At 45.2% G+C, this 20,511-nt stretch overlaps 1 protein-coding gene across 2 annotated transcripts; it reads right to left on the bottom strand.

The window, feature by feature from the left end:
• Positions 1-1,058: 1,058 nt before the first annotated feature.
• On the bottom strand, positions 1,059-19,333 carry ELK4 (ETS transcription factor ELK4). Of its 2 annotated transcripts, XM_045081104.1 has the most exons (5): positions 19,115-19,333; positions 13,810-14,025; positions 11,847-12,719; positions 10,497-10,613; positions 1,059-9,185 (listed from the first exon to the last, which is right to left on the bottom strand). In XM_045081104.1, exons 2-5 carry the CDS (start codon positions 14,014-14,016, stop codon positions 9,087-9,089), a joined length of 1,296 nt encoding a protein of 431 aa, XP_044937039.1. In that variant the 5' UTR covers positions 14,017-14,025; positions 19,115-19,333; the 3' UTR covers positions 1,059-9,086. The 2 variants fall into 2 exon arrangements, with proteins under 2 accessions (XP_044937039.1, XP_044937038.1); XM_045081103.1 differs by lacking the exons at positions 1,059-9,185; positions 10,497-10,613; positions 19,115-19,333 and adding an exon at positions 18,784-18,879 and having other exon boundaries at positions 11,400-12,719.
• Positions 19,334-20,511: the final 1,178 nt, after the last annotated feature.

The following is a 20,511-nucleotide window of genomic DNA, read 5'->3' on the forward strand; positions in this document are numbered from 1 at the left end:
TGGGTTAAGCCGCTGCCTTCAGCTCGGGTCATGATTGCAGGGTCCTGGGATCGAGTCCCACATCGGGCTCTCTGCTCAGCAGGGGGCCTGCTTCCCTTCCTCTCTCTCTGCCTGCCTCTCTGCCTACTTGTGATCTCTGTCTGTCAAATAAATAAATAAAATCTTTAAAAAAAAAAAAGAAAGAAAGAAAAAAGAAAATGGTGGACCAGATAAGCTTTTTTTACTGGAGGATTTCTTAGAGCTTTCCATTTTCTAATAATGCATTTTGACTCTCCAAGAGTTGGTACCCCCATTTCCCAAACTTATTCGACCTCACAGGACTTTCATTTTAGTGACTACTTTGACCACAGTGGCTTAGGAGGACCCAGCCCTCGTCAGAAGTGGTTCCCGCCCAGCCGCCTGCACATGGCTACCCACGACCTGAAGGGATGCGTCACTGCTGCCCCCAAAGAACCCTCTGTAACTCTATCGGGTCCACACCCGGGGATGGGAGACAGACCTCTGTGATGTAATGGGTGCCACTTAGTAACCCCGCTCTCCCCCATGGATCCTGTATCAACTCCCTTCTGAAAGGGCCTCATTTCATTTACTTCATGAACCCAAGTCTCCAGTTTCTTATACTGAAAACTACATGAAGAGATAATGTCTAGGGCAGAAATAAGCAAGACATGCTTCTTGTAAGGGCTAGAACGAGTCTACATTTTTAAAACTGTAGAAATTTAAAAAATTTAAAAGCTACATTTTTAAAATTAAAAAGTGAAATTCACAGGTAAAATGAAAAGATTTCACGTGGTGAATAATTTTTCTAGCCCACGCAGTTCTCTTAATTCCTTTTTATATGAAAGATCTTTTACAGTCTCCCCTTTCCACCACCTTTATTCCAACTCAGGCTTTTAATATTTTAATGCAGATACGCATCAAGTAGTTGACAGGCAGGTTTTAATGACAACCGCTAGGAAACTGAACTTATAACTGACACTGATCCATTTAGCAAGGATGAACACAAAGTCCACACAGACCACCTCAAAGGAGGTGAGAGGAGTAATCAATTCAAGAAGTCATTTTGTTAAAAATATTTATTTAAAAAAATACAATTGTTGTCCATATCTAGTTGCACACATATCTATTAACATATCTATATAGTTTTGGACTTCAGTAAATTTGCTACAGTGCTTTCTTAAAGCTAGCTTGCCATTATACAAAGCAAGTTCCTCTGTCAGTTCCTGCATAAAAATAGTTGTTTTTAACATATCCTTCTACAAAGACACACATCACCATTACAGAATTTAACAAAATTTTTGCATAAAACTTGAAGTGATAGAAAAAAGGGTCACCTGACAGGCTATCAACACAACCCCTGCTGTGTCTGGACCACGCTGAGAACCAGCTACACTCTTCTCTTTTGAAAGCAGCGTATCAGGAAGCCCTCAAAGTGCTACCGCCTTGTCCTCACCCACATGCGCTCTGTGTGAAGGTGCTCGGCCACATCTGAAGGGAATTCCGGACTCTGGCTAGTTAATCCTAGCCAACCTTAAAACAACCCCCTCTGGTTCCCAACAGGCTAGGACAGACTGCTGAGCGAGAAGACACAGCAGCTGCTCTCCAGCTGCACCAGTCATCCGTATGAGTTTAATAAAGGGCAGCGGTCACCATCATTTTAATTGCAGTGTTAGGAAAAAGAAGAAAAAAAGCAATTTTAATACTCTGCAGGTGCCCCTATGAAGACAAGTTCTTAGTGGCGTGTTATCTGTCATTCTTGCCCCTGGTAAGTGTGTGCCTGCATCACCTAGCGGTCTCTCACGTACACAGAAGTGCTGGATACCAGACACGGGGAGAGATCGATTTCAACAAACAAGGGGGACAATAAACCAGGAAGGAACGGTCTTCCCAGTCAAGCCGATCCCGACTAGAGGAAAAACCCTGACAGGTTCTTACTACTGCGCATCCCAAACTAAGAGGCGAACGTAAAAGAACACTTCTCTCCGAGGTCTCTAGCAGACATATGCTCATCTTCGGCATCAGACACGGGGTGGATGAAAATCAAATGTTTACTATGTAGTAACACTCAGCCTTCATGCGAGAGCCACACCTAAAGATCCAGTAGGGCTCAGAGAAAATTACAGGTTTATTCTTCAAAATGCAAAGTTATACACTTTTTTTTTTTTAAAGCCAACTTGATTATCTGGCCAATAAAGGGTGTAATTCTAAAAACCTGATTTTAGTCAAAAATTGTATTCACCTCAAACCAAGCTACCAGTAGCAGAATGACTGGACTGAGTGTTTCATATTTAATCTTCCCTACCCACAGAGGTCAGTGAAACTACATGAAGGCAAAAGTGCAGAAACCGATATGACTGTGATTAGGAAACTCAAATGGCCAGACCAAAAAATAGGCCGCAAGTGATCAAAACACTTAATTGTATTAATTTCTATCTTTACATATATGCATATTAGTTAATTTCACTAATCATGAACACAGAAGTACATAAGACATTGCTACTTCCCACATAAGCACTGAATGTAATGTACATATATAGGCCTTGGTAGTACTGGCCTCAAAAACAGGAAATAAGAAATGTCTTTGAAGGGACTGCGTCCCCTAACAGACAATAAGCAACAACGAGTAAACAGAGAAGGAACAGGAAAGTGGACAGTTTACAAAGCTGAGTGTGTTCCATCAACTGTAAATCATTTAAAAAGTCATTTATTTCTACAAAGCACAATATTAAAAGCTTGCAAATGATTTTAAAACATCCTAGCCAAAAGAGCATACCTTATAGAGCCTGAAAGAATAGCCCATTAGGTAATCCATTTGTCTTTTCTCCAAAGAGTCTTAATTCCAGAAAACATAAATGAGAAATAAACATTACTTCTCTGACCCTCAGTATCCTTAGGTCAAAATTAGACAAAATAATCATTAAGTGCTTCCAGTTATTAGTAACAAAACAGTGCTAATAATGGTGCCCCAAAAAGTGCCAAGTGATTTAATACCAGTATGTGGCATTCCCACCCCTGAACTCTATTCTAGGCAGACTTGAATGATTCTACTGGCTAGAACTCTGGCTCGGCCACAGGGAGTGCCCACCCTTGTCCAGAAGGTCCCATGCCTATCCTAGAGTGGCTCATAATCCTTGGAGGGACAAGAGTCAGAATGGGCCCTTATGAGATGGGAAACAAGGCAAAGCTGAAAAGAACATTCAGCCCAAGATACTCTGAGGTTTCTGCTAATGCTGCTTCGGTACAGTTTGGATAAACAGTGCCAGAACTTCCCCAGCATTTCATCAATTCACGGTCAAATCTGTCCTTCAGAAATACTACTCTTGGTATAAAACCGCTCTGTGAGAAACTTAGAACCCACCTTAATGAGGATTCTACACAAAAGCAGACATGTAGAAATGTCAGGAAAGGGCCATGACACGTGTGCAGAAGAGCGGGTCAACATGGCTTTGTTCAGCACACGTCATGTGCAGCCTTCTAGTTCTAAAAGGGTGGCAAGCAGTTAGTCTTTAAGGTCTACGATTCTAGGGATTTAAAAATAAATGTGCAAGGGATTTGTTTTTTCAAAGTGGCAACCGCAAAGTGTGGCCGATTTTAAGTTTCAGTATAAAATAGCCTAGGAGCCATCCAAGAGGATGAAAAGTATGTTCCCTCCGGAAGGTTTATTTACACGCACGCACGCGCACACACACGCTCAGTGCATCAGCATAGCCACACATACACAGGTACTCAGCCGATAAGCCAGAATGACTTGGAAGGAAATGCTCTCGTCTCCCTATTACGTCTTTAAAAATAAAATTTTAAACCTCACAAAACTTTCTGATGTGTATTATAACTAAAAAAAAAAAACTAGAGTTCAAGAGCCTTACTATGTTTGATTGTATCCCTCCTGAGTTTTATTAGGGGGTTCATGTAAAAGGATGTTAACAACAGCCTGAATGTCGTGATTTCTGCGGAAAGCCTGAGGGCCAACACCTCCCCTGTCACACCAGCCACTCTGGGCTTCCCGTGTTCGTGACGGATGGCAGCATCCCGGCGACAGCCATGCTCTGGCAGGCTGTCAGTCTATTGCAATTTTTTTTTTTTCCCAGAAAAGCCTGAAGAAACTGGCAGCTTTAAATGGAACATGTAAAAACCACATCAACAACTCACCTTTCAGGCTACTCTGTTTACAGGTCAAAACATGACTTTTGTGCTAACAGGTTCCACCAAGTACGAGAAATGAAATCAAACTGCCTTCTTCTCTTGCTTAATACTCTACCACCCACAAGACTTCTAGATTCTAAGATTAAAACTTCAAACTGCAGTAAGCAGAATTCTGATGACTTAAGAGGGGTAACGGGGCTCCTTCTTACAGGTAAGGCCTGCCGCACTGGAACTAACATCTGTTGACCCAAAACCAAGAAGATAATTCACAAAATGTTTTCCACAGGCCCCATTCTCTGGTCAGGGTACTGGCTATAGAAAGATAATTAATGTGGACCTCCACTTCCCTACTGTGGGGTGAACAATGAACTTCTCAGCTCCATTTAGAAATAACAAGTTCTGTTCTCCCCTCAGATAACTGGTGAGTAATCTTTCTAACTTTCCCATTGGTTTGGTAATTCACTCGGAGCTCCAGGTTTCCGCACAAAGACACCTGCACTCGTCTACAGACTGGTCTACACGCCCAAGAGCGGCACCTGCACACAAGTCTAGATTTCGGGTCTAGATAACTAAAATATATACAAGTTAGTGAAATGATCAGTAGCACTGGCCTATTAAGGAAAGTGTTTCTTCAGATGCTGAAATGTTTCAAAAAATCAAAAATCAAAACTTACAAATGCAGCAAGGAAATGAAGGTGGCTATATAGTTCTGCATAAAGCAACTTAAAGTAATTGAGAATTTGTTGGTGAAATATAACATTAATAAGGCCAAAAGTTTGTAAGCAGACTAGTAAAAGTCCTACCTAATCTGGAGAGAAAAGAAACAGGCTGACAAAAATACTATGCAGGAAGCTTGGTAATGGCTTATGCAGGAAAGAAGAATTAATGTAAAATTTCAGGAAGCTGAAGACAAACTGAAGATTTCCTGAAGATTTCCAAACTGAACTTCTAGAGATTTGACATGAAAATCAAATCAAACACGTAAAGGATTTCTCCATGTATCACACAACAAAAGCATCCACCTTTTGTTTTCAAGATCAGACTGGAAATGATACCCCGAGGCAGTGGTCTGTGCGGTGGAGACTGCGGGCTGCCAGAAGTGTGCAAGACAATCTCCTGGGGGCAAGAAGAAAGACTAGAGCTTCCAGTCAAGACTTCCTTTTTATACCATCCTTAATTCTGACTTTTGTGTATGTCTTACGATGTACATGTGACTTTCACACAGTCGTTTACATCTTAATTTATACATACAGGATTTTGCAATAGGAAACTGGTGTTCAAAAACTTTCACGGAGCAAGCTGTGTGTTCAGAAAGGCTGGAGACTGCTTTTCTGAAATGCCAGGGGGTGCTTCCAGGTGCTTAACTTCCCGAGAAACCTACACAACTACCTTTAGACCTTCGTAATCCTAACAAATATTCTGAGATCGGGATGAAACGAGGTTACCGGGCCAGACCTCACCCAACGGGGCAGGCCTGCGGTCAGAGGACCAAGAGCCTGCTGGGCCGGCTACAGCATCCCCAGCCTCTGGCTTCCTTTCCCCTCCAAGCCCAAGTGACACACAGTATGGAAAAAACTAGAAATTGGGCCAGGTGAACAGATTCAACAGACCTGCCTTTTTGGATCTCTAAAACTGTATGTACATTGTCAAGGAATTCTTTTAGTTAAAAAAAAATCCAGTACCCTTTCACCGTATTTACCCATGTGTGTGTAGATACTGGCTCATGGGCTTACTTTCCCCATCAACATCTGAAGAAGAAATTTACACTCATAATTTAATCATCAAAATGTGGAAAAATTAAACCTACATTTTAATTCTAAGATGCTTATGTTGACTTCTTGAGAATTTCTGGATTATTCCCGTGTATCTATTTTTAAAAATCAATGGAAGTTTTCACCTTTGTTAGAACACATAAAATATGCCATGAGGAATATTACATCACAAAAGCACTGATAAGCCATTAAAAAAAAAAGATTACTGAAGTTAGACATATGATTTTAATTTTGTATTTTTAAAAATCAGCATATGAATAAGAAAAAAAAAAAGATTTTAGAATTTATGTGAAAATCCACCCCGGGACGGAATAAATGAGGTGGCCACCAGCTGCGTGCACGGCTCTGTTCATCCCTTCTCAACACTAAGGCAGTGGCTTAAAATCAGCCAAAGGGGGAGTCATTTACATCATGGAAATCAGCAAATGCTACAATTTATGGACTTTTTCCTTTCCCTTCAGAGAGCCTGGTTGTTAAACATTTCCCAGCCTACAAATGAGCAGATATGGGCCAGAGTAGATGAAAAGCTCAGATGATCCCAGATGTCTCAGAAACTCATTCAACCTGCTCCTTTACCTTAACTTGGGCTACTTTTGGGATACAGCCACAGATACCAAACAGAAGGCTCTCCAGTGAATATTGATCTTAAATGGTAGGTCACCTATTTTGATGCTAAGAACGACCCTGGATATTAAAAAAAAAAACCAAAAAACAGAAAAAAAACATGAAGCTGAAACTTTTCCAGGAAGGAGGTAGTTTACAAACAGAACGGTCTGCCTCATTCACTTGAGCTCAAGTTGTAAACTTTCATTTAGAAAAGGAAACACAGACACACACACACACACACACACACACACACACACCCCACACACTTTCCACATCAGTTGATCTCAAACAGAAAGCAGATCATCCGTCTCCTGAGGCCCACACCTCTTGGAGGCTTCCGGGGTAGGTTTACAGACAGAGGACTCACTAAAACTGGTTCCCAGGAAGGTGCTGCGACTGAGTTTTAACGGTGCCCTCGATTCCCAGGCACCCCTGTGCTGAGACAGTTAATCTTCAAAGATATTGTCTACGAAAACAACCAATGGCTTTTCTCCTTTACTTCAAAAAGATAAAATACTTTTGTGCTTTCAAAATTGAAAATATCAAGTTAAATCACGCCATCAATACTTACACTTAAAGTACAAAATAGTCATTAGCCTAATAAAACTATTCCAAAGTGCTGCCGAGAGGTCTACTTTCAAACAAGCATGCGAAGTAAGTGACTCGGTGTGGGAGACAAGTCCCACCGGCTGCTCCCCAGAGCCCTGGGACCCCGTAAGAACAGATGGCAGGTGGCGACCACACGCGAACCACTAACAGGTTTCTGATGCTACAAACAGAAAGACAGCTCCCTGAATATGTCCCTCCACTACCACTAACCTAGCTCGGCTGTCCCACACTACAGCGTCTCTACATGGTACAGAAACGTATTTAAAGTGAGTCTTACACATCTGGAAGATGCTGGTTTGTCTCGGTGTCATTCTGAGCTCTCAAATCCTGAATCCCTCTTTCCACTTAGTTTATGGGACTCAATGAACTGTTTCTAGAGTTAAAAGATGAGGTTAATGGGCAGTGTTGTGGTGGTAGCCGTGGCATATAATCTAATCCTAGACTCTATTTTTTTTTTTGAAGATTTTATTTATTTGTCAGAGAGAGAGAGAGCACACAAGCAGGGGGAGCAGCAGGCAGAGGGAGAAGCAGACTCCCCACTGTGAGCAGGGAGCCCGATGCGAGAATAGATCCCAGGACCCCGGGATCATGACCTGAGCGGGAGGCAGTAGTTTAACCAACTGAGCCACCCGGGCACCCCTAATGCTAGACTTCAAAAGCCACGGTTTTCACCAATTCCACTGCGATGTTGGTATCGATTCAGTCTGGAGGCTCCAGAGCATCGTCCGCATCTGCACTGATTACCGTGCGGTCGAAGTTTCTCAATGTGGTAAGAGAGAGAGGAAGGCCTCCGTTTCTCCCTACTAACATGAACAATGCAATCCCTGCATATGAGCTTCCAAACCAATTCTGCTGCTCTCTCACTAAAAAACACTTTGCCAAAGAAATAAGCACACCTTCACCTCACCGTAGACTTGGAGGCTTCGCCTTGCTTTGTGTCTTCCTCATCACATCTTTAAAACTAGCACAGCCCCTAACAACCTTAAGTTTAAAAGAAGGTAAACGTGCAGTAGAAAATAGGGTAAGACGAACAGAAAAGAGAAAGTCTCTTCTAACTGGGACAGCCCCGCATGTTGTTTCAAGTTATCCAGCTGAACGTTTTACTCAGAGATGCCTCCGGACTTCAACACCCGGTTTCCTCCTAAAAGCCATCACTTAACCAGGCTGTGTACCACGGGGGTGTAATCACCCCACCCAGAGAGCCGACGGCACTTCCATGCTAGAGGTGGGCTCCCCTGCTCTCACTGGTTGTTGCAAACACCATCTTAACCCCAGGTTTAAAACACCTTCCTATGTTGCAACAGACTAGGAGGCTCCGAGCTCTGTTCACAAGTTGAGACAAGATCACACATGCGGCTGAGAAACCCACCACGATGCAAGAGGTCTTTTCTGCGGATTGCTTACATACGTTACTCTTCAAGCCAGACAGAATCTCCCCCACAGTGTGTGTGGACAGGCATGACTGCTTTTTCTTCACTGCTTGTGCACAGCTCACTTTTTGTTTTTCCAGAGAACACACTTAGTCGTGAAGATATGACCAACTGCAGTTAACATTTCTCCAAATAATACACGCAAAGCATAACTGTTTTCCTGGCCAAAGGGTCCCAGTAAGGCAAAAGGAGTAACTTTGTTCTTAACTGCTCTTGCGAACCATAGCTAGCTGCTAAACCCCACCAAAAATTGAACACAAAGCTCAAAATATTAGAAAGGAAGGAAGGAAGGAAGGAAGGAAGAGGGAGGTGGAGCTTGGACTCCAATTAAGGCATTTTTTCTATACAGTCCAACTTGAGTCATATTCAAAGAGAATCTTAAAAAGGCATTTCAATGGGGAATGGCAAAAATCACAATAGTCTATTATTAGCATTGTAGAACTATTAACTGCTCACTTCAAAGGTAATCATGTTGAATGTCTCTCTGTTTCTTTACTCCTCGGTTCTCATTCCACAAGTGCATAGGTTATGTTTTCTGTAAATCTGGGGAAAACGGGCCAGGGGTGGGTGGTCCATCCAGGCCAGACACAGTGAACGGTCCATGACTGTTCAGTACAGAAGGAAACTGGGAAAGAAAGTAAAACACATTATCATCCTATTACTCAACCCCAACTTTCAACTTTCTGTCCCTGCCAGAGTCCCTGAGGCAGAATGTGAAAGCCGCCTGTAGTGGCTCACGGGACAAAGGTAGTAACCATTTATCACCGAAGAATAGGATGTCACAGCAAAAACGTTAAAGAAAAAAGTGTTTGTCCTTCATAAGGACAAACTTCCCTCATAGCCTAAAGTATACAGGTTTACGTTTAACTTCACACGAAGGTTTTAGAAAGTTCACCCATGCCCTATAGAGTGTAACTCAATTACAAACCAAATCATAGACTGTCAAAAGGATATCCAGAAAGAGATGCCCATCTATGAACTCTATGTGTAACTGGTGCAAATAGCTATGGGGTGCTCATGCTAGAACAGAGCCCCCCATCATGTATTCTAAGACCAGTTCTATAGGGAGAACACTGCTAGAGCACTGTGCCTTTGGTTAATGTCTTAGATCATTCTAGAACTCCATCATCTGTGAGAGACAAAGAAAAATGGAAAAATAAAATATGAAACATTCTCAACACTTTCTATTCAATAATTCAAAAACTTAAAAAAAAAAAAAAAAGAAGTAGCTTTTTTAATTTTCTTTTTTTTCTTTACCATTTCATTTCCAAAAGAACAAATGAAAAAAATTGCAAAGTATAAGAAAATTTCCCAGCGAGCCACCCCTAAATAAGTGAATGAGTCAACCAAAATAAACTCTGCAAGCTGTAAAGTCTAGATGCTGGGGGAAAAATAATGGTTGAACGCTCTGAGACCTTCCCTGTGATCTCAGTTAAGGGAGACTACAATATCCGTTTTTTAAAACATGTATTTAAAATGTTTGTAAGTATCAATTCTAAATGAGTGAGAAACAGAGGAGTATTTGATAGACCATTCTCAAAAGTTTTCTCTTTTTTAAAAATCCTCAGGTAAAAGTAGATTCTCCTGCCAATTTTCTCTCACACAAACACACGCTTGTATTTGCCGTTTTTTCAAAAAAAGAGAAAAAAGGGGGGGATTTCTAGCACTTAAAATGACAAAGAAATTGGGTGTGTTCAAAAATCTACACAGTGCTGAACAATTCTGGGTCTAACTGAAATGCATGGAACAGTAAAGAATGCAAAGGAAGCATGGCTATGCGTATCTGCCAGAGCTGTCCACTGGCTTGCATTAACCCTCGGAAAGCGTATTTATTCAACAGAACTTTTGTAAGGACAAGGAGTGAAGACACGGTCTTTCTCCTCTTTCTGCCTGTGCCAGGCCCCAACAGCAGGAGACGGGCTTGGAGGTGACTCACCTGGAAGAGTGTGTTAGCACCTTGCAGTCTGGCTGGACTCAGGGGAGCGACGGGGCTGAGAGTACTCCAGAAGTGGATGCTGGAGAGCAAGGGGCTGGGCGTCAGCAAGATGGGCGTCTGCAAAATGCAAAACAAACCCAGTCACTAGGTGACTCACCAGGATGTGTTTCCACCTTACAGTAACACACCAAGAGCCCTGAACCCAAATCTTTTTTTAAAGATTTATTTGAGAGAGAGCGAGCGCGTGTGCGCGCACATGTACACGAGCGGGAGGAGGGGCTGAGGGAGAGGGAGAAGCAGACTCCAGGCTGAGCACAAAGCCCAGTTCAGGGCTTGATCCCAGGACTCCAGGATCATGAACTGAGCTAAAGGCAGATCCTTAAATGACTGAGCCACCCAGACGCCTCAACCCTGAACCCAAATATTGTCCTCTTCTCCGCTAAGTAGGTCTGAGATTTTTCATGAGGAGAAACTCAGAAATTATTTTTACATCCTAAGTAAGATAAAGGGCAAATATTTTCTAACGTGTTTTGTAGGGTCTTTCCCAAATTGAGAGCCCAATCTGGTCACGTGCAGAAAAATAACGGGTAACTAAAGTCACAAACACAGTTCTCCTTAGTAACGGGGAGCCTGGGAGTCATCCATTTAAATGCTACACGGCTGGCGCCTGGATGGCTCAGTCAGTTAAGCGTCAGACTCTTGATTTTGACTCAGGTTATGATCTCAGGCTCCTGGGATCAAGCCCCATGTTGGGCTCTGGGCTCAGCACAGAGTCTGCCCCTCCTGCTCCACTCATGCTCACTCTGTCTCTAAAAAACAAAACAAAAAAATTTTTGAGAGATTCTCTCTCTTCCTCTCCCTCCCCATCCCCTCTCCCTCTCTTAAATAAATAAATGTTACAGGACACGAGCAAGTTAAGAAATAGCTAATGTAACTATACAACTTTGTTTCTCAACATCACACCAACTGGTTTTCTTTAGGTTCCCAGGATTTACTGTTTTCTAGCTTTTGACGCTATCATTATTTTTGTATAAAATACCACTGAGTCTTATAAGGACTCCCCTCCAAAAAAGCGAGAGTGACAGTCGTTGCTTTAGGAGGAGCCTGACAAGTATTTCTTGGTTTGCAGAGACAATGAGTCCTTTCAGAGCCCTTCTAGAGCTCCTCCAACCCTCGCCTGCAGCAGCTCCGATCAGGTGCTGAACCGGGTGACTCCCATGGGGGTCAAGTCCGCCTTTCTCGTGCAGACCCAAGCAGCGGCTTGAGAACAGGCGGTTATCAGTTCTGGATTTGTTTTAAAAGGGGAGTCAATGCAATCATCAGTGGCCCCAGAAAGTGAGAGGCCGTTACCTGTGAGAAAAGGGCCGGCGTCAGAGAAGCTGTGGGGAGAGACGGGCTCAGTATCCCCAGCGGGCTTGGGTCGCTGCCCGTGATCACCAGGATGGGCGCCAGCTCTAACCCTTTGGGTTTCTTGGATCTTGAGGAATTACTTGTTTTGTCCTTTTCCAGCAAAGCTGAATCCTGGTCTTTAGGTTCTAGTGACAAGTTCTCTGGAAGCTCCATGGGCTGTGATGCCACTGACTCAAGGTCCGTGTCAAGGTCGGGATGCGGACTCAGTGGTGGCGAAGGTGTCCTCGGGGGCTCCTGCATAGAAGGGGAGGTCGAGGGCCCAGGGGATGCGGCAAAGGTGCCGGGGCCGCTGGGGGCAGTGGCCGGGGCTTCCAGGGCGGGCAGTCTGGGGGAAGCCAAAGTCTCCAAGGCTCGGAGAGGGTCTTCTGAAGACGGAGAAATGCCCGGGCAAGCCGACGCGGCGGCAGCAACAGGTTCAACCGGAAGCTTCTTGGAAGGCGTTGTTACAAATCTGATGACAGACGGTGTTGGCTCCTGGGGCGGCTTCTTCTCTGCCAGCTTCTCGGCCGGACTCTCGATCTTTATAGGTCTGAAGAGCTTCTTGTTGGAGGAGTTCAAAGAGTTGAGCGTGAAGGAAGAATACAAGCCGGAGTGGATGTAGTCATTGCGGCTAGAGGCCCGGGCCCCGGGCTGCAGGGGCTTCTCTCTGCCCCCGCTCTCGGCGTCCCTGGAGCCGCTGCCCACCTCGCTGCAGCTCACGACCTCACAGTCTCCCTCGGTCCTGCCCACGGTCAGGGGGTCCATTTTCAAAATCTCTGGGTAAGACACAAACTTGTACACAAACTTCTGACCATTCACTTTTTTAATGATATTCTGTAGATAAATGAAATAAGCATGCTTACACTTTCTTGTCAATGCACTTCCCACAGCTCAGAAGAAACAGACCTAATAAGGGTCTCTATTGGGCAAGCAGTTTCCTTAAGAGCTTCAAAATCACCCACACTGATCTAGCTGTACCAAACCCAGGTCCTAGCACTATGGAGCCGAAGCAGAGTGTATTTAAATGTCTTATGAACAACTGACATGACCTATTAGGTAAGTAAAAGAGAGGTTTTAGTTGCCTGACACCCTCAAGCAAATTATCTGTATTAAGTCAAAGATCCCTGAACTGCGGTCTCAAACAATCCCAAAGTGCCAGCCGTTCGCATCCTGAGTGAGCACAAGGAGAACACTCTGTCTGCTGGGCCCTCTACTTCCTTCTGCAGCTCCGGTCCTTCCTTACCCCACACCCCCATGGGGAAAACGGATAAGACCAACCACTTAAAGGTGAAAAAAATTAGGATCTCAGTTTCTCATTTTAACTTTATCCATTTAAGCTATTCGTTTCACCTCAGAGCCCAAAAACGTATCCAAAATAATAAGAAATTAAACAAAAAATAAACTTTAACTAAGAAATCAAATCTGTGCACTAACAGCTATTATTTAAAGTATTAATCTGGTTTCTCTGGGTTAAATTAAAAAGTGAAGCTACAAAACCGGCATGTATGTGACAACTTTTAAATTGTGATACACATGAGAATGTTTTATTTTGTCCTCAAGAATCTCAAATTTTCTCTTCCTTATTCCCAACCCTACACTCACTTTTTCTTTAAAGACAACTGCAACTAGGAACAACGCATGCGTGAAGAGTGGGAACTAGAGCTGAACACTGACATGTTTCCCCCCCCCAAATCCCAAACTGCTGAAGTTATGAAATAAACTGGATCAATAAAGCCAGGACAGTGATCATTTTGCAGTGTACACAAGTATCAAATCATTATGCTGGACTGCTACAACTAATATAATGTTTTATGTCAATTACACCTCAGTTTAAAAAGGTTTCAAAAATAAACCAGGATGTTAGTCCCTTATAACCTCATCAGGAGAGAGGAACCGTTCTTGATCTGAGGCGGATGTATATTACCTTTACATAATAGTATCTGAGAGCTCGGCTGAGTTTGTCGTAATTCATATTAGGCTTGTTCTTACGAATCCCCCAGAGACGAGCCACCTCTTCCGCCTGCAAGAGCTTGAACTCCCCATCGTTAGAGGTCCAGCTGATCATGTGCTTGTTCTGAGGCTCCTGTAGGAGCTGAAGGAGGAACTGCCACAGGGTGATCGCACTGTCCATAGCAGTGAGCTGAAAGAAGCACACAGGTAAGACACATGAGAAATTAACAGCCGGCACTAACAGGACACGCACCGTACGCCAGGCACTGTGCTCCAGAAGCATTACTTCCTTTCCTTCCCCCAACAGTCCAATCCTACAAAACAGACAGCCTTGCAGCCTCATTTCACATTTGAAAAAACAGATTCAGAAAAGAGTTAAGTCCGAGGCCAAGGAGGTAAATGGTGGAGCAGACATTTAAACCCAGGCAATCTGTACCCAGAGCCCGAACTCTTAAGCAAGGAATACTGCTTAAGAAAAGTCCTGCTGGAAGATAAAGTGAGTTCCTTAAGTCACAGGAGCAGTGTGATGACTGCCGATCACCAGAGGACCGCTGTTACTGAAGTTTTATAGAAGCTCATGGCCCTACCCTCTGAGCCCACCATTTAAATCAAGCAACTTGGTTTATTTGCCAGAAGTATGTGTGTCTTCTGGCAAATAAACCAAGTGACCTGAAGATGTAGGGAGTAATCATAATCTACTCTTGCTCCACTGGCATTTCTCCTCCAAATCCTTTCTGTTCTCATAAATTAATTTACATTTAAATTGGCAGCAGTGAAAATTCAGAAAATGCTCCCTGATTTAATTTACAAATTCTGTCACCTTTTTAGTTTTTTAAAGGAGACTCCATTCCCAATGTGGAGCCTGAACTCACAACACTGAGATCAAGAGTCGCGTGCTCTACTGACTGAGCCAGCCAGGTGCCCCTACAGATCCTCCTTCTTTGATGAGTGGCCTTTATTTATCAAGACATGAAATAAAAAATCATTCAATGTCTCAGGTTTTAGGATTTCCCTGTTTAGGCCAGAGTTTCTCAATTTTGGCTCCTCTGATATTTGGGGCCAGAGAATTCTTTATTCCTAAAGGAATTTTTTTTTTTTGAGATTTATTTATTTGGGGGCGCCTGTGTGACTTAGTCATTAGGCATCTGCCTTCCGGCTTAGGACGTGGCCTCAGGGTCCAGGGAGCTAGTCCCATGTTGGGCTCTCTCTACCACTCCCCCTGCTTGTGTTCCCTCTCTCGCTCTCTGCCAAATAAATAAATAAAATCTTTAAAAAAAAAAAAAAAAAGATTTATTTATTTGGGGCACCTGCCTTCAGCTCGGGTCATGATCTCAGGATCCTGGGGTCACACCCTAAGTCAGGCTTCCATTTATATGAAATGTCCAGAATAGGCAAATGTATTCAACACAGAAAGCAGATCAGTGGTTGTTAGGGGCTAGATGGAGAGAAGAATGGGGAGTGACTGTTTATGGGTTGATGTAAATATTCTGAACTTAAGACTGTGGTGGTGGTTACAAACTCTGAATATACTAAAACCACCATACTGTACAACTTAAGTAGATGAATTTTATCTCAATAAAGATGTTAAAAACAAACACTATAAATATTACAAAACCATAGGTCTTAGGAGCCTAATTCTAACAATGTGTAACTCACAAAGGATGGGATCCTTGAAGGTCAACTATGTCTGCTCCCAAAAAAGGCAGGAGATAAGAAACTACCAGAAGATAGCTGGGCTTCTAGAACTTTTCCGAGACACTCAAAATGTCCTTCGATAATCCTCAACTGCCACTTTGAAGCTAGTTACAGATACTGTCATCCAAAAGTAGAGATGGGAAAATAAAAAAGAACAGGAAACAGAAGTCTCCAGTCACATAGTTAATGGAGAGGCTGAGCCCAGGAATCCAAGTCTCTCTCCTCCCAGTCACCAATCTGTTCCTCAGGAGAACCACTCCCTAGGTGGGTAACTGCATCCACAGGGCAGTACAATTAGATACTAAGTGATAATGACCTACAAATTGGAAGTATGACTTTGATGCTAAGTAGCCCTCCCCTGCTAACCTTTCCCATAGCCTCACTTAAAAGGAGTTAAAAGAGTAGTTTTAGGGGTTACCAGGCTGGCTCAGGCAGTGGAGCATGAGACTTCTGATCTTAGGATTGTGAGTTCAAACCTCAGGCTGAGAACAGGGCTTACTTAAATAAAAAAGAGTGATTTTATAGTCTGATCCATCAAGTATTGGGGGGCGGCAGGAGGGGGATGCCATTTCTCTCAATTTACCAGAGACCCTTTCTTCTAATGATATCTGCTCATGGCTAGTTACTTTTTAAATTATACATGCTTCCCACTTAAATGACTTGTTTTTTTTTTATTATTTTATTTTAGTCTAAACCTGTTAAAAGTACTCCCTAGTAAATTTTAGCTTAACCAAAGAACTGTCTCCATATTTCCAGACACCATCTTCATACCAAGAATGCCTAGCCGGGCTCCTGTGACTTATCAGTTAGGTGTCTGACTCTTATCTCAGCTCAGGTCTTGATCTCAGGGTCCTGAGTTCAAGCCCCATACTGGGCTCCCATGGAGCTTACTTTTAAAAACTAAACAAAACAAAACAAAACAAAAAAAAACAATGCTTACAGAGGTCGGGTATGAATGTGGGGGGTGGTGCAGAGAGAGAACATGATGGGGAGAGGAAACAGGGGAGACAGGGAGGGAAGGGATAGAGAGAGGGAGGGGAAAAGATGAAGGACAGAGCTAAAATCTCAGAACAATTACAAATTTGGTGCCTGTAATTCTATTTGTTCTTGGAAGAATTGCCATACTAAATTCTATAGTCTTAATACCTACCATGTAGATAATGCTTGAGCCCCATGGGTTTATAATGGTTAAGATAAACACGCAAAGACAGAAATAAGCATCAACATCTCCACAATGAGCACAGGAGTGCCATTCTGGGCAAAGAAGAGGGTCCCCCAAGTATGCGTGTACCCACAGGGGCTCAGGTTTCACCTTTCAACTTCTACTTTCCCTTCTGGTTATTAAGGGAGCGCAGGGACTGAGTCAAATGCTGGTGAGCTGCTGCTGCTGCTACTTTGGGGCAGAACCTAACTGTAGTGGAAAATGCTGATGCTTTTTTAGTATTTTACAGTGCCTCTGGGATAGAAGGTTGTTTAGAATCAAAGGACATTGTGGTTTTGGAATGAAGCACTGGAAAAGAATGTTCTTTTGCAAAAAACTAACATGGATATGAAATGGACATCTTCAGTGGGCGATTTAAAGGAATATTTTACTCATTCAATTCTAATATCAGGTCATACTCTATTGAAAAGTTGGGTGGACCTCTGGGTATACAGTCAAGCTGAACTCTTCATTTCAGTTTCTAAAAATGTGCTATCAGGGGCACCTGGGTGGCTCAGTTGTTAAGCCTCTGCCTTCAGCTCAGGTCATGATCTTCAGGGTCTGGGATCAAGCCCCGCATCGGGCTCTCTGCTCAGCGGGGAGCCTACTTCTCTGCCTACTTGTGATCTCTCTCTCTCTCTCTCTCTCTGTCAAATAAATAAATAAATAAATAAAAATTTTAAAAAGGTGTGCTATCAATGTGAAATTCAATTATTTCCTCAGGCACAAAAGAGAACTAAGGAAAAAAACTTCCAGAAGGCAGTTATTAAAAAGGTGAAATGATGAGTCGAAAAATACAAATACTTTTATTCTAACTACTTATCAATAAAAACCTTTACTTTGTCACAGAAAAGCTCTGAGTTTTCTAAAGTTATACTTCAAGAAGAGCTTTTCAGAAGTGTAACAAGGGAGAGAAATACTTAACTGTTGCAAATAAAAGAACATGACTGAGAGTTAAATGTTGAAACTGTTAACACTTCAAAGACAGATCAATCCCAGAGGTAAACTGAAAGAAAGCATGTTGAAATAACCTATTAGGGAAAGGAAGTCTCTAGTAAATGAAACTTTTTCCACCCTAAACATGTTTATAATACACACAGCCCAGTTGCTGTGGTGACCCAGAGCCCAACTATTTTTCAGAAACAGCAGCTAAGATCCAAATATTAAAGGTCTCCAAATTCAGCGTGCTGCTTAAATAAAACCAAACCAAATTATGTATCAAGACTAGTTCTGAATTAAAATCACCATCGTTTATGAGAAGTAATCAGGAATCTCTTCACTGTTCAGTACCCTATATTACGAAAATAGTAAATGTATAGTTACATTGCCCTAAAACTTGAAAACAGTATTTCCCTAAGAATATAATGCATTTCACTTTTGCAGTTTTAAGTAAAATCAAAGAAAGGGAGTTCCTGACGGGGCGGTGGGGGAGGGTGGACGGAATCCTACAACATCTTCATGAAAACACCACTGACAGTCCTAAATATTAAAGCACCAAGTTTTCCCTCGCAGTGGGGTGGTGGCTAGGAGCGCGCAAAGGGGAAGGGAGGACCTGACCCACCGCTGTGATGAGGAAGAGACTCCAGAGTGAATGCCCTAAACTTCAAATACAACAGTCTGGGAAAAAGCCAAGTAAGTGAGTGAGTGAGTGAGAGAGAGAGTGTGTGTGTGTGTTTGTTTTGTTTTTTACTACTTCCATCAGTGAACAATACCCCTTATTTCCTGCCAGGGCCAGTGAATTAATATTCCTCCCCCAAAAGATGTTTCCAATTGATCCTCCCAGGAACCAAGAAGCGACCAGCCTCGCCGCGGCTGTACATTAGGCGGAAAGTCAAGGGTGGAGGGGGCTCGCGGGACAGAAGTAGAAAAAGAAATGAAACTTGACACCGGATGAAGAGCGAGCTCGGGGAGAGGAGGAAACTTCGGCGACCGTGTGCCCCAGAGCAGATCAAAGTCCGGGGAAGAGCCGCAACCTCACGCGGCCTCGGGAAGCGCTGAATTACTGTACTTTCATTTTCCAACTTCCTGTCACCACAGAGAGTCAGAACTCACCCCCTCCCCGGCCGAAGAGCCACTGCCACCCTGTGCCCCAGGGACCTGAGGGGACCACGCGCGGCCCCGGACGCTCCGCGGTCCACCTGCGCGCCCCGCGGCTGCGGCTGCGGGCCGGGCCGGGCGGGCCGGGGGCGGGTCCCGGGGGAGCGCGCGCCCGCCCCCGCGCCCGCCGCCGCGCTCACTTCCTGTTGTGCTGCCGGCCCACCCCTGCCCCCCGGCCCCGGCCCCGGCCCCGGCTCCTGCTCCCCTTTCCCCGCGGCTGGGGGCGGCGGTCGCGAGAGCCCCAAGGGGCGCGGGGTGGACGGGGCGCGCGGGGCCGGCCGCTCACCGAGGCCGGGCGCGGGGCTGCCTCTGGGTCTCCGCCTGGAGCGCGATGCTTCTCTCTGCCCGCCGCCTCCTCACGCCGGGAGCTCGAGGACGGCGCGGCAGCGGCAGCGGCTGCGACCCCCGCGGCGGAGCCGAAGAAGGCGGCGGCGGCCGAGCGGAGCCCGCCGGGTACCCGCAGCCGCCCGCATCGCCCGCCGCCGCCGCGCCCGCCGCGGCTCCTCGCGCCCCGCCCTCCCCGCCCCCGCACGCGGCGGTGGCGGCGGCGGCGCGGGTCGTGGGGCCGCTACCCGCCGGGCGCGCGCTCGGGGCGTTCCTCGCCGGGGCCCGGCCTGCCAGTCGCTCCGCGGCCGCCGCCACTCTCAAACCCCCCGGCTACGTCGGGGCCCTTCCCAGACGCCGCTGCTGCCGCTGCGCGTCATTTCCGGGGCGGGAAGGGCGGAGCCGCTGCCGTCGGCGGTGCGGGGTCGTGAGCGACGGCGTCTCCGCGCCCGAGTTTCGGGAGCTCGCGGGGACGGGTTGGGGCGCGGTGCGAGTGTCCCCTGGAGTCCCGCACTGGCCGCTCTGCTCCGGACTAAGCGTCCGACCGAGTCCGGCGCCCCGGAGCTGCATCTGTGTGGGGCAGTCCCGGACGGGTGGGGGCTCCGCGTCTCCCGCGGCGGGGAGAGGGGGTGCCGCTCGCCGGGCGGCGGTCGGGGGACCACCTGTGTTGTGGCTAAGCAAAAGCGTGAGAGCTTCTCTCTTCTGGGCCCCTCGTCCTGCCTTTTCCCCGGCCGAGTGGACGGAGGAGTTGGTGCTGCCGCAGCTTGCTGTCCCAAGGACCGGCTCCCGGGACACGACGAACACCCCCAGTGACTGTTAAATCAGCGCTGCAGCTCACTGGCCCGGGGTGTGACGGATGAAGTCAGCCCTGGAATCCAGTCGAGCTTTCACCCCTCACTGTCTTGGAGACCTTAATAACTTTCTTAACTTCCCAAAAAGTTTCATCGTCTGTGAAACGGAGAGAGCCCAGTCTCCTAGAACTGTGACGATCAAAGCAGATCGGGCGCTCCAGTCACCCGGCAGAGTTCCTAGCACATAGGTTCTCATTAAATAGAATTCTTAAGCAACCAAGTCACACTTGGTACTAAATACTACTTGAGTAATTCAGCAGCAGAAGGGGTGCAGTCAGTATGCTAGACTGCTAAACAAACCCCCGAAGAAATAGATTGCATATTCTTTTAAAGGAGAAACCAGAAGGCTGGTGTGTGAGCTCCCTTTACGCGACCATTTACTACCTGGAAGACCTGCAGGGAGTTGCTTAACCTCTGAACCTCAGTTCCTCCTGTAAAATGAGGATGATCATGTGTAGCATTGCTGAAAAGATCGAATGAGATAAAGACTGTCATGTACTTAATGCAT

The sequence above is a fragment of the Mustela putorius genome, unplaced genomic scaffold, assembly GCF_011764305.1.
Source record: "Mustela putorius furo isolate JIRA1106 unplaced genomic scaffold, ASM1176430v1.1 tig00000508_pilon_pilon_pilon, whole genome shotgun sequence".
NCBI lineage: Eukaryota > Metazoa > Chordata > Mammalia > Carnivora > Mustelidae > Mustela > Mustela putorius.

Bases quoted from the DNA above. Each gene is read 5' to 3' on its own strand.
- ELK4 (XM_045081104.1), bottom strand. From the start codon at position 14,016: ATGGACAGTGCGATCACCCTGTGGCAGTTCCTCCTTCAGCTCCTACAG. The intron at 12,720-13,809 runs GTAATATACATC...ATTTATCTACAG, and splicing joins TCAGATACTATTATGTAAAG to AATATCATTAAAAAAGTGAA. The intron at 10,614-11,846 runs GTAACGGCCTCT...TGCATTTTGCAG, and splicing joins CGCCGGCCCTTTTCTCACAG to ACGCCCATCTTGCTGACGCC.